This window comes from Salmo salar, unplaced genomic scaffold (genome assembly GCF_905237065.1).
Source record: "Salmo salar unplaced genomic scaffold, Ssal_v3.1, whole genome shotgun sequence".
In the NCBI taxonomy this organism is placed as follows: Eukaryota; Metazoa; Chordata; class Actinopteri; order Salmoniformes; family Salmonidae; genus Salmo; species Salmo salar.
Window position 1 is genome coordinate 15,001 of NW_025548392.1, and position 13,012 is coordinate 28,012.

Sequence of the window (13,012 nt, forward strand, 5' to 3'; positions counted from 1 at the left end):
CCTCCAGAGCTCCTCTCTCCTCCTGTTTCTAACCTCCAGAACTCCTCTCTCCTCCTGTTTCTAACCTCCAGAACTCCTCTCTCCTCCTGTTTCTAACCTCCAGAACTCCTCTCTCCTCCTGTTTCTAACCTCCAGAACTCCTCTCTCCTCCTGTTTCTAACCTCCAGAGCTCCTCCTGTTTCTAACCTCCAGAGCTCCTCCTGTTTCTAACCTCCAGAACTCCTCTCTCCTCCTGTTTCTAACCTCCAGAGCTCCTCCTGTTTCTAACCTCCAGACCTCCCCTCTTCTCCTGTTTCTAACCTCCAGACCTCCCCTCTTCTCCTGTTTCTAACCTCCAGAACTCCTCTCTCCTCCTGTTTCTAACCTCCAGAACTCCTCTCTCCTCCTGTTTCTAACCTCCAGAGCTCCTCCTGTTTCTAACCTCCAGAACTCCTCTCTCCTCCTGTTTCTAACCTCCAGAGCTCCTCTCTCCTCCTGTTTCTAACCTCCAGAACTCCTCTCTCCTCCTGTTTCTAACCTCCAGAGCTCCTCTCTCCTCCTGTTTCTAACCTCCAGAACTCCTCTACCTACTGGGAAGGAAAGGCTGACATGGAGACTCTTCAGAGGATCTACGGGATTTCCTTCCCTGATCCCAAGATGCTCAAGGAGTGGGAACGCTTCCAGGAAGAGGCCAAGAACAGGGACCACCGCAAACTGGGACGGGTACGGGACTGTTATTCAATCACTCACATGCTTCATGAACAACAGGTGTAGACGGACAGTGAAATGCTGACTTACAGGCCCTTCCCAACAATGTAGAGAGAAGAATGTAATATAAAGATAACACAAGGAATAAATACACAATGAGGAACAATAACATGGCTATGTACACTGGGGGTTACCAGGTAGTAACATGGCTATGTACACTGGGGGTTACCAGGTAGTAACATGGCTATGTACACTGGGGGTTACCAGGTAGTAACATGGCTATGTACACTGGGGGTTACCAGGTAGTAACATGGCTATGTACACTGGGGGTTACCAGGTAGTAACATGGCTATGTACACTGGGGGTTACCAGGTAGTAACATGGCTATGTACACTGGGGGTTACCAGGTAGTAACATGGCTATGTACACTGGGGGTTACCAGGTAGTAACATGGCTATGTACACTGGGGGTTACCAGGTAGTAACATGGCTATGTACACTGGGGGTTACCAGGTAGTAACATGGCTATGTACACTGGGGGTTACCAGGTAGTAACATGGCTATGTACACTGGGGGTTACCAGGTAGTAACATGGCTATGTACACTGGGGGTTACCAGGTAGTAACATGGCTATGTACACTGGGGGTTACCAGGTAGTAACATGGCTATGTACACTGGGGGTTACCAGGTAGTAACATGGCTATGTACACTGGGGGTTACCAGGTAGTAACATGGCTATGTACACTGGGGGTTACCAGGTAGTAACATGGCTATGTACACTGGGGGTTACCAGGTAGTAACATGGCTATGTACACTGGGGGTTACCAGGTAGTAACGTGGCTATGTACACTGGGGGTTACCAGGTAGTAACATGGCTATGTACACTGGGGGTTACCAGGTAGTAACATGGCTATGTACACTGGGGGTTACCAGGTAGTAACATGGCTATGTACACTGGGGGTTACCAGGTAGTAACATGGCTATGTACACTGGGGGTTACCAGGTAGTAACATGGCTATGTACACTGGGGGTTACCAGGTAGTAACATGGCTATGTACACTGGGGGTTACCAGGTAGTAACATGGCTATGTACACTGGGGGTTACCAGGTAGTAACATGGCTATGTACACTGGGGGTTACCAGGTAGTAACATGGCTATGTACACTGGGGGTTACCAGGTAGTAACATGGCTATGTACACTGGGGGTTAGGTGCTCTATGTACTCACGGTACCAGGTAAAGTGGGGTAGGTGCTCTATGTGCTCACGGTACCAGGTAAAGTGGGTTAGGTGCTCTATGTACTCACGGTACCAGGTAAAGTGGGTTAGGTGCTCTATGTGCTCACGGTACCAGTCAGCACCTACTAATTCAAGGGTTATTTGGCAAAAGGTGGCTACTTACGTATTTTGATTTAACACTTTTTTTTTTTTGGTTCGTACATGATTCCATACGTGTTATTTCATAGTTGTGACGTCTTCACCACTATTCTACAATGTAGAAAATAGTACAAAATAAAGGCTTTGAATGAGTCGGTGTCTAAACGTTTGATGGGTAGAGGTGGACTACAGGATGGATGGTAAACAATACCAACAGTGTTTGGTGAAGGGTTGGTGAAAAGAGGGGTCAATGCACCTAGTCCGGGTAGCTATTTGGTTTATTACTTAACAAACCATTTAGCAGGCTTGGTGATAGAAGCTATTGAAGGTCCTGTTTGTTCCAGACTTGCTACATCGGTACTGCTTGCCATGTGGTAGCAGAGAGAACAGTCTGGGTGACTCAAGCCTTTGACCATTTGACAATTTAACCTTTTATTAAACTAGGCAAGTCAGTTATATTCAAATTCTTATTTACGATGACTTTCTACCCCGGCCTCTTCACGACTGCGTTGAGGGGTTTTGGAGGTCCTTGGTGATGTGGACACTGAGGAGCTTGAAGCTCTCGACCCGCTCCACTACAGTCGATCAATCAAATGTGATTTATACAGAGGTTTTTACAAACAACATTGTGGAAGTATGGTCAGAGAACAGCAGGACATTACTGGGTCCTCTGTCTTTAGAGGGCTAAGGGGGACTGATCAGATGTCCTCCTGGTTAACATCTGCTGTAGGGTAACACTGATCATACAATCGCTCTCTCTCTCTCGCTCTCTCTCGCTCTCTCTCTCTCTCTCTCTCTCTCTCTCTCTCCTCTGCTCTCTCTCTCTCCTCTGCTCTCTCTCTCTCCTCTGCTCGCTCTCTCTGCTCTGCTCGCTCTCTCTGCTCTGCTCGCTCTCTCTCCTCTGCTCGCTCTCTCTCCTCTGCTCGCTCTCTCTCCTCTGCTCTCTCTCTCTCCTCTGCTCTCTCTCTCTCCTCTGCTCTCTCCTCTGCTCTCTCTCTCTCCTCTACCTCTGCTCTCCTCTACCCCTGCTCTCTCTCTCTCCTCTACCTCTGCTCTCTCTCTCCTCTGCTCTCTCCTCTACCTCTGCTCTCTCCTCTACCCCTGCTCTCTCTCTCTCCTCTACCCCTGCTCTCTCTCCTCTCCTCTGCTCTCTCTCTCTCCCTCCTACAGGAACAGGATCTATTCTTCTTCCATGATCTGTCTCCAGGCAGTTGTTTCTTCCTGCCTAAAGGATCCTACATCTACAACAGTCTGGTGGACTTTATCAGGGTGAGTAGTCATTGCCATAAGATAGACAACCCCTATCGAATGTAAACTCTTGTCTGTTCTATGTCTGATAGCCTGCCCTGTCTCTCTGTAGAGTGAGCACTGTAATTATATCCTTATAGGTTCGGTGCAGTATATCCCTACCCCCCCATATCGAGAACTGTGAGGCTTTCAGGTGGCGGTAACAGTACATTTGGACCAGGGCTATTAAACTGGCGGCCCGCGGACCAGATACGGCCGCTTATTCATTTAGACTGGCCCTTTCTGAACATTAATAAAAATCCTCTGTTCAGTGCCGAAATGACAAGCACTATGGCGGTTGTCTACAGTCGTTGCCAAATATTTTGAGAATGACACAAATTATAAATTTTCACTTATTCTGCTGCCTCAGTTTGTATGATGGCAATTTGTGTATACTCCAGAATGTTATGAAGAGTGGTCAGATGAATTGCAATTAATTGCAAAGTCCCTCTTTGCCATGCAAATGAACTGAATCCCCCCCCAAAAAACATTTCCACTGCATTTCAGCTCTGCCACAAAAGGACCAGCTGACATCATGTCAGTGATTCTCTCGTTAACACAGGTGTGAGTGTTGACGAGGACAAGGCTGGAGATCTCTCTGTCATGCTGATTGAGTTCGAATTACAGACTGGAAGCTTCAAAAGGAGGGTGGTGCTTGGAATCATTGTTCTCCCTCTGTCAACCATGGCTACCTACAAGGAAACACGTGCCGTCATCATTGCTTTACACAAAAAGGGCTTCACAGGCAAGGATATTGCTGCCAGTAAGATTGCACCTAAATCAACCATTTATCGGATCATCAAGAACTTCAAGGAGAGCGGTTCAATTGTTGTGAAGAAGGCTTCAGGGCGCCCAAGAAAGTCCAGCAAGCGCCAGGACCGTCTCCTAAAGTTGATTCAGCTGCGGGATCGGGGCACCACCAGTACAGAGCTTGCTCAGGAATGGCAACAGACAGGTGTGAGTGCATCTGCATGCACAGTGAGGCAAAGACTTTTGGAGGATGGCCTGGTGTCAAGAAGGGCAGCAAAGAAGCCACTTCTCTCCAGGAAAAACATTGGGGACAGACTGATATTCTGCAAAAGGTACAGAGATTGGACTGCTGAGGACTGAGGTAAAGTCATTTTCTCTGATGAATCTCCTTTCCGATTGTTTGGGGCATCTGGAAAAAAGCTTGTCCGGAGAAGACAAGGTGAGCGCTACCATCAGTCCTGTGTCATGCCAACAGTAAAGCATCCTGAGACCATTCATGTGTGGGGTTGCTTCTCAGCCAAGGGAGTGGGCTCACTCACAATTTTGCCTAAGAACACAGCCATGAATAAAGAATGATACCAACACATCCGCCGAGAGCAACTTCTCCCAACCATCCAGGAACAGTTTGGTGACGAACAATGCCTTTCCAGCATGATGGAGCACCTTGCCATAAGGCAAAAGTGATAACTAAGTGGCTCGGGGAACAAAACATCGATATTTTGGGTCCTTGGCCAGGAAACTCCACAGACCTTAATCCCATTGAGAATTTGTGGTCAATCCTCAAGAGGCGGGTGGACAAACAAAACCGCACAAATTCTGACAATTCTGCATTGATTATGCAAGAATGGGCTGCCATCAGTCAGGATGTGGCCCAGAAGTTAATTGACAGCATGCCAGGGAGGATTGCAGAGGTCTTGAAAAAGAAGGGTCAACGCTGCAAATATTGACTCTTAGCATCAACTTCATGTAATTGTCAATAAAATCCTTTGACACTTATGAGCATTTCATAGGCTTTTATTGCCTATTACATGAAGTTGATGCAAAGAGTCAATATTTGCAGTGTTGACCCTTCAATACCCCACAATGACTAAGCAAAAACACGTTTTTAGAAATATCACATTTACATAAATATTCAGACCCTTTACTCGGTACTTTGTTAAAGAACCTTTGGCAGCGATTACAGCCTGGAGTCTTCATGGGTATGACGCTACAAGCTTGGCACAGCTGTATTTGGGGAGTTTCTCCCATTCCTCTCTGCAGATCCTTTCAAGCTCTGTCAGGTTGGATGGGGAGCATCACTGCACAGTTATTTTCAGGTCTCTCCAGAGATGTTAGATTGGGTTCAAGTCCGGGCTCTGGCTGGGCCACTCAAGGACATTCAGAGACTTGTCCCGAAGCCACTCCTGCGTTGTCTTGGCTGTGTGCTTAGGGTTGTTGTCCTGTTGGGAGGTGAACCTTCACCCCAGTCTGAGGTCCTGAGCGCTCTGGAGGATCTCTGGAGCAGGTTTACATCAAAGATCTCAGTACTTTGCTCTGTTCATCTTTCCCTCGATCCTGACTAGTCTCCCAATACCTGACGCTGAAAAACATCCCCACAGCATGATGCTGTCACCACCACCATGCTTCACTGTAGGGATGGTGCCAGGTTTCCTCCAGACGTGACGCTTGACATTCAGGTCAAAGAGTTCAATCTTGGTTTCATCAGACCAGAGAATCCTGTTTCTAATGGTCAGAGTCCTTTAGGTGCCTTTTGGCAAACTTCAAGCGGGCTGTCATGTGCCTTTAACTGAGGAGTGGCTTCCGTCTGCCACTCTACCATAAAGGCCTGATTGGTGGAGTGCTGCAGAGATGGTTGTCCTTCTAGAAGGTTCTCCCATCTCCACAGAGGAACTCTAGCGCTCTGTGAGAATGAGCATCGATTTCTTGGTCACATCCCTGACCAAGGTCCTTCTCGCTCAGTTTGGCCGGACGGCCAGCTCTAGGAAGAGTCTTGGCGGGTCTAAACTTCTTCCATTTAAGAATGATGGAGGCCACTGTGTTCTTGGGGACCTTCAATGCTGCAGATATTGTTTGGTACCCTTCCCCAGATCTGTGCCTCGACACAATCCTGTCTCGGAGCTCTACGGACAATTCCTTCGACCTCATGGCTTGGTTTTTGCTCTGACATGCACTGTCAACTGTGGGACCTTATATAGACAGGTGTGTGCCTTTCCAAATCATGTCCAATCAATTGAATTTACCACAGATGGACTCCAGTCAAGTTGTAGAAACATCTCAAGGATGATCAATGGAAACAGGATGCACCTGAGCTCAATTTCGAGTCTCATAGCAAATGGTCTGAATACTTATGTAAATAAGGTATTTCTGTGTTTTTTTAAAATGTATTTGCAAACATTTCTGAACCTGTTTTCACTTTGTCGTTATGGGGTATTGTGTGTAGATTGGGGGGGAGCGTAATTGAGTACATTTTAGGATACGGCTGTATTGTAACAATGTGGTACAGGTCAAGGGGTCTGAATACTTTCTGAAGGCACTGTATACACTATTTGTGGACACCTCGTTCAAATTTGTGGATTCGGCTATCTCAGCCACACCCGTTGCTGATGGTTGTATAAAATCGAGCACACAGCCACGCAATCTCCATAGACAAACATTGGCAGTAGAATGGCCCGTACTGAAAAGCTCAGTGACTTTCAACGTGGCACCATCATAGGATGCCACCTTTCCAACAAGTCAGTTAGTCATTGTTCTGCCCTGCTAGAGCTGTCCCCCAGTCAACTGGAAGTGCTGTTATTGTGAAGTGGAAACGTCTTCGAGAAGCAACGTCAGCACAAGAACTGTTCGTCGGGAGCTTCATGAAATGGGTTTCCACGGCCGAGCAGCCGCACATAAGCCTAAGATCACCATGCGCAATGCCAAGCGTCGGCTGGAGTGGTGTAAAGCTCGCCACCATTGGACTCTGGAGAAGTGGAAACACGTTCTCTGGAGTGATGAATCACGCTTCACCATCTGGCAGTCTGACGGACGAATCTGGGTTTGGCAAATTCCAGGAGAACACTACCTTCCCGAATGCATAGTGCCAACTGTAAAGTTTGGTGGAGGAGGAATTATGGTCTGGGGCTGTTTTTCATGGTTCAGGCCCCTTAGTTCCAGTGAAGGGAAATCTTAATGCTACAGCATACAATGACATTCTAGATGATTCTGTGCTTCCAACTTTGTGGCAACAGTTTGGGGAAGGCCCTTTCCTGTTTCAGAATGACAATGCCCTCGTGGACAAAGTGAAGTCCATACAGAAGTGGTTGGTTGAACGGGGTGGCAGAACTTGACTGGCCTGCACAGAGCCCTGACCTCAACCCAGTCGAACACCTTTGGGATGAATTGGAACGCCGACTGTGAGCCAGGACTAATCGCCCAACATCCGTGCCCGACCTCACTAATGCTCTTGTGGCTGAATGGAAGAAAGTCCCTGCAACAATGTTCCAACATCTAGTGGAAAGCCTTCCCAGAAGAGTGGAGGCTGTTATTATACATCTTGTGGAAGTTAGTGGCTGTTATAATGTTCCAACATTTAGTTTAAAGCTTCCCAGAAGAGTGGAGGCTGTTAAGCAGATTAACACAGTGGAAAGCCTTCAGAAGAAGAGGCTGTTATTTTATTGATCACTTTATTTAACCAGGTAGGCTAGTTGAGAACAAGTCCTTTATTTAACCAGGTAGGCAAGTTGAGAACAAGTCCTTTATTTAACCAGGTAGGCCAGTTGAGAACAAGTTCTCATTTACAATTGCGACCTGGCCAAGATAAAGCAAAGCAGTTCGACAACATACAACAACACAGAGTTACACATGGAATAAAACAACATACAATCAATGATACAGTAGACAAAAATTATAGCAGCAAAGGGGGGACCAACTCCATATTAATGCCTTCCCAGTAGAGTGGAGGCTGTTATAGCAGCAAAGGGGGGACCAACTCCATATTAATGCCTTCCCAGAAGAGTGGAGGCTGTTATAGCAGCAAAGGGGGGACCAACTCCATATTAATGACTTCCCAGTAGAGTGGAGGCTGTTATAGCAGCAAAGGGGGGGACCAACTCCATATTAATGACTTCCCAGTAGAGTGGAGGCTGTTATAGCAGCAAAGGGGGGACCAACTCTATATTAATGACTTCCCAGTAGAGTGGAGGCTGTTATAGCAGCAAAGGGGGGGACCAACTCCATATTAAAGCCCATGATTTTGGAATGAGATGTTCGACAAGCAGGTGTCCACATACTTTTAGTCACGTAGTGTATGTAGCGTGTATATACATTGTGTAATCCTATACGTCTCTGTCTCTCCAGACTGAGTACCGTAAGCGAGGCTTCCAGGAAGTGGTAACTCCTAACATCTATAACAGTAAGCTGTGGCAGACATCAGGCCACTGGCAACACTACAGCGACAACATGTTCTCCTTCGAAGTGGAGAAGGAGGTGTTCGCCCTCAAACCTATGAACTGCCCGGGACACTGGTGAGTACAGCTTGGGGGCTTTTCATGCTACTGGTGAGTACAGCTTGGGGGGCTTTTCATGCTACTGGTGAGTACAGCTTGGGGGCTTTTCATGCTACTGGTGAGTACAGCTTGGGGGCTTTTCATGCTACTGGTGAGTACAGCTTGGGGGCTTTTCATGCTACTGGTGAGTACAGCTTGGGGGCTTTTCATGCTACTGGTGAGTACAGCTTGGGGGCTTTTCATGCTACTGGTGAGTACAGCTTGGGGGCTTTTCATGCTACTGGTGAGTACAGCTTGGGGGCTTTTCATGCTACTGGTGAGTACAGCTTGGGGGCTTTTCATGCTACTGGTGAGTACAGCTTGGGGGCTTTTCATGCTACTGGTGAGTACAGCTTGGGGGCTTTTCATGCTACTGGTGAGTACAGCTTGGGGGCTTTTCATGCTACTGGTGAGTACAGCTTGGGGGCTTTTCATGCTACTGGTGAGTACAGCTTGGGGGCTTTTCATGCTACTGGTGAGTACAGCTTGGGGGCTTTTCATGCTACTGGTGAGTACAGCTTGGGGGCTTTTCATGCTACTGGTGAGTACAGCTTGGGGGCTTTTCATGCTACTGGTGAGTACAGCTTGGGGGCTTTTCATGCTACTGGTGAGTACAGCTTGGGGGCTTTTCATGCTACTGGTGAGTACAGCTTGGGGGCTTTTCATACTACTGAGCTACTGGTGAGCTGTACTGAGCTGGCCAGGTTACCCATAATTACCCTGGTTACCAATCTACCTAGAAGAAGATATCAGCGGCAGCACAGTTTGGTTCAGGTGACGCAAAAAACTCTCGCCCTGTCTGTCGCTCGCCCTGTCTGTCGCTCGCCCTGTCTGTCGCTCGCCCTGTCTGTCGCTCGCCCTGTCTGTCTCTTTCTCTCACGGTGACTCTCTTCCCCCCTCCCCCATCTCTAGTCTGATGTTTGACCACCGGCCGCGGTCCTGGAGGGAGCTGCCTCTGCGAATGGCTGACTTCGGCGTGCTGCATCGTAACGAGCTGTCTGGCGCTCTGACTGGTCTGACCCGTGTACGACGCTTCCAGCAGGACGACGCCCACATCTTCTGCACCATGGACCAGGTTAGCGTTATGGGGACTGGACCAGGTTAGCGTTATGGGGACTGGACCAGGTTAGCGTTATGGGGACTGGACCAGGTTAGCGTTATGGGGACTGGACCAGGTTAGCGTTATGGGGACTGGACCAGGTTAGCGTTATGGGGACTGGACCAGGTTAGCGTTATGGGGACTGGACCAGGTTAGCGTTATGGGGACTGGGCCAGGTTAGCGTTATGGGGACTGGACCAGGTTAGCGTTATGGGGACTGGACCAGGTTAGCGTTATGGGGACTGGACCAGGTTAGCGTTATGGGGACTGGACCAGGTTAGCGTTATGGGGACTGGACCAGGTTAGCGTTATGGGGACTGGGCCAGGTTAGCGTTATGGGGACTGGGCCAGGTTAGCGTTATGGGGACTGGGCCAGGTTAGCGTTATGGGGACTGGACCAGGTTAGCGTTATGGGGACTGGACCAGGTTAGCGTTATGGGGACTGGACCAGGTTAGCGTTATGGGGACTGGACCAGGTTAGCGTTATGGGGACTGGACCAGGTTATGGGGACTGGACCAGGTTAGCGTTATGGGGACTGGGCCAGGTTATGGGGACTGGACCAGGTTAGTGTTATGGGGACTGGGCCAGGTTAGCGGACTGGACCAGGTTATGGGGACTGGACCAGGTTATGGGGACTGGACCAGGTTAGCGTTATGGGGACTGGACCAGGTTATGGGGACTGGACCAGGTTAGCGTTATGGGGACTGGACCAGGTTATGGGGACTGGACCAGGTTAGCGTTATGGGGACTGGACCGGGTCAGACCTTAACCCTCCTGTGGGTCACTCCTCTTCTCCATGTAGCGCCACACGGCAGGGGTCAGTTAGCGAGTTGACCTCCTGGGATAATCCCCAAGACTCTTCCAGTGAACCGTTTCAGCTGTCACGCTATATAAGACACCATGAGGCCTTGACTAAAGCTGTAGGAACATTTTGTGTTTTTGTCTTTTCCTCAACCTCCAGATTGAGGAGGAGATTAAGGGTTGTCTGGACTTCCTGCGTACGGTCTACGACTGTTTTGGTTTCTCCTTCAAACTCAACCTGTCCACCCGGCCTGAGAAGTTCATGGGAGAGCCTGCGGTCTGGGATCAGGCTGAGAAGGTAACGTAGACTTTATAAAGGGTTTATTAAGTTTCACTGTCACAGGCCCAAGTACAGTGAAATGCATCTCTTGCAGCTCTAACCAAACAAGGCCATAATCAATAACAATCTAATACTATAATTAACAAGGGAGAACAAAAACACAAAGTAAACAAGGATACAGTTAATACCATAATATATACAGTTAATACCATACTATATACAGTTAATACCATAATATATACAGTTAATACCATAATATATACAGTTAATACCATACTATATACAGTTAATACCATACTATATACAGTTAATACCATACTATATACAGTTAATACCATAATATATACAGTTAATACCATACTATATACAGTTAATACCATACTATATACAGTTAATACAATACTATATACAGTTAATACCATAATATATACAGTTAATACCATAATATATACAGTTAATACCATAGTATATACAGGGTCAGGTTAATACCATACTATATACAGGGTCAGGTAATACCATACTATATACAGGGTCAGGTAAATACCATACTATATACAGTTAATACCATACTATATACAGGGTCAGTTAATACCATACTATATACAGTTAATACCATACTATATACAGGGTCAGTTAATACCATAATATATACAGTTAATACCATACTATATACAGTTAATACCATACTATATACAGTTAATACCATAATATATACAGTTAATACCATAATATATACAGTTAATACCATACTATATACAGTTAATACAATACTATATACAGTTAATACAATACTATATACAGTTAATACCATACTATATACAGGGTCAGGTTAATACCATACTATATACAGGGTCAGGTTAATACCATACTATATACAGTTAATACCATACTATATACAGTTAATACAATACTATATACAGGGTCAGTTAATACCATACTATATACAGTTAATACAATACTATATACAGTTAATACCATACTATATACAGGGTCAGTTAATACCATACTATATACAGGGTCAGTTAATACCATACTATATACAGGGTCAGTTAATACCATACTATATACAGTTAATACAATACTATATACAGTTAATACCATACTATATACAGTTAATACCATACTATATACAGTTAATACCATACTATATACAGTTAATACCATACTATATACAGTTAATACCATACTATATACAGTTAATACCATACTATATACAGTTAATACCATACTATATACAGTTTTAATACCATACTATATACAGTTTTAATACCATACTATATACAGTTTTAATACCATACTATATACAGGGTCAGGTAATACCATACTATATACAGGGTCAGGTAATACCATACTATATACAGGGTCAGGTAATACCATACTATATACAGGGTCAGGTAAATACCATACTATATACAGTTAATACCATACTATATACAGGGTCAGTTAATACCATACTATATACAGTTAATACCATACTATATACAGGGTCAGTTAATACCATACTATATACAGTTAATACCATACTATATACAGGGTCAGGTTAATACCATACTATGTACAGTTAATACCATACTATATACAGGGTCAGTAGCTATATACAGGGGCAGGTTAATACCATACTATATACAGGGTCAGTAGCTATATACAGGGGCAGGTTAATACCATACTATATACAGGGTCAGTTTTAATACCATACTATATACAGGGTCAGTTAATACCACACTATATACAGTTAATACCATACTATATACAGGGTCAGTTAATACCATACTATATACAGGGTCAGTTAATACCATACTATATACAGTTAATACCATACTATATACAGGGCAGTTAATACCATACTATATACAGTTAATACCATAATATATACAGTTAATACCATAATATATACAGTTAATACCATACTATATACAGTTAATACCATAATATATACAGTTAATACCATAATATATACAGTTAATACCATAATATATACAGTTAATACCATAGTATATACAGGGTTATAAAAAAACAGTTAATACCATACTATATACAGTTAATACAATACTATATACAGTTAATACAATACTATATACAGTTAATACCATACTATATACAGGTTAAAACAGTTAATACCATAGTATATACAGGGTCAGGTTAATACCATACTATATACAGTTAATACAATACTATATACAGTTAATACAATACTATATACAGTTAATACC

At 45.1% G+C, this 13,012-nt stretch overlaps 1 protein-coding gene across 1 annotated transcript in view; it reads left to right on the forward strand.

Moving 5' to 3' along the window:
• The window catches only part of LOC106595073 (threonine--tRNA ligase 1, cytoplasmic), a gene marked incomplete at its 5' end in the record, with an annotated part of 40,137 nt that overhangs the window by 7,713 nt on the left and 19,412 nt on the right, over positions 1-13,012 (forward strand). Inside the window, 5 exon segments of the mRNA XM_045712306.1 lie at positions 556-702; positions 3,232-3,330; positions 8,434-8,600; positions 9,534-9,696; positions 10,683-10,820. Of these exon segments, the coding sequence (XP_045568262.1) occupies positions 556-702; positions 3,232-3,330; positions 8,434-8,600; positions 9,534-9,696; positions 10,683-10,820 (714 nt within the window).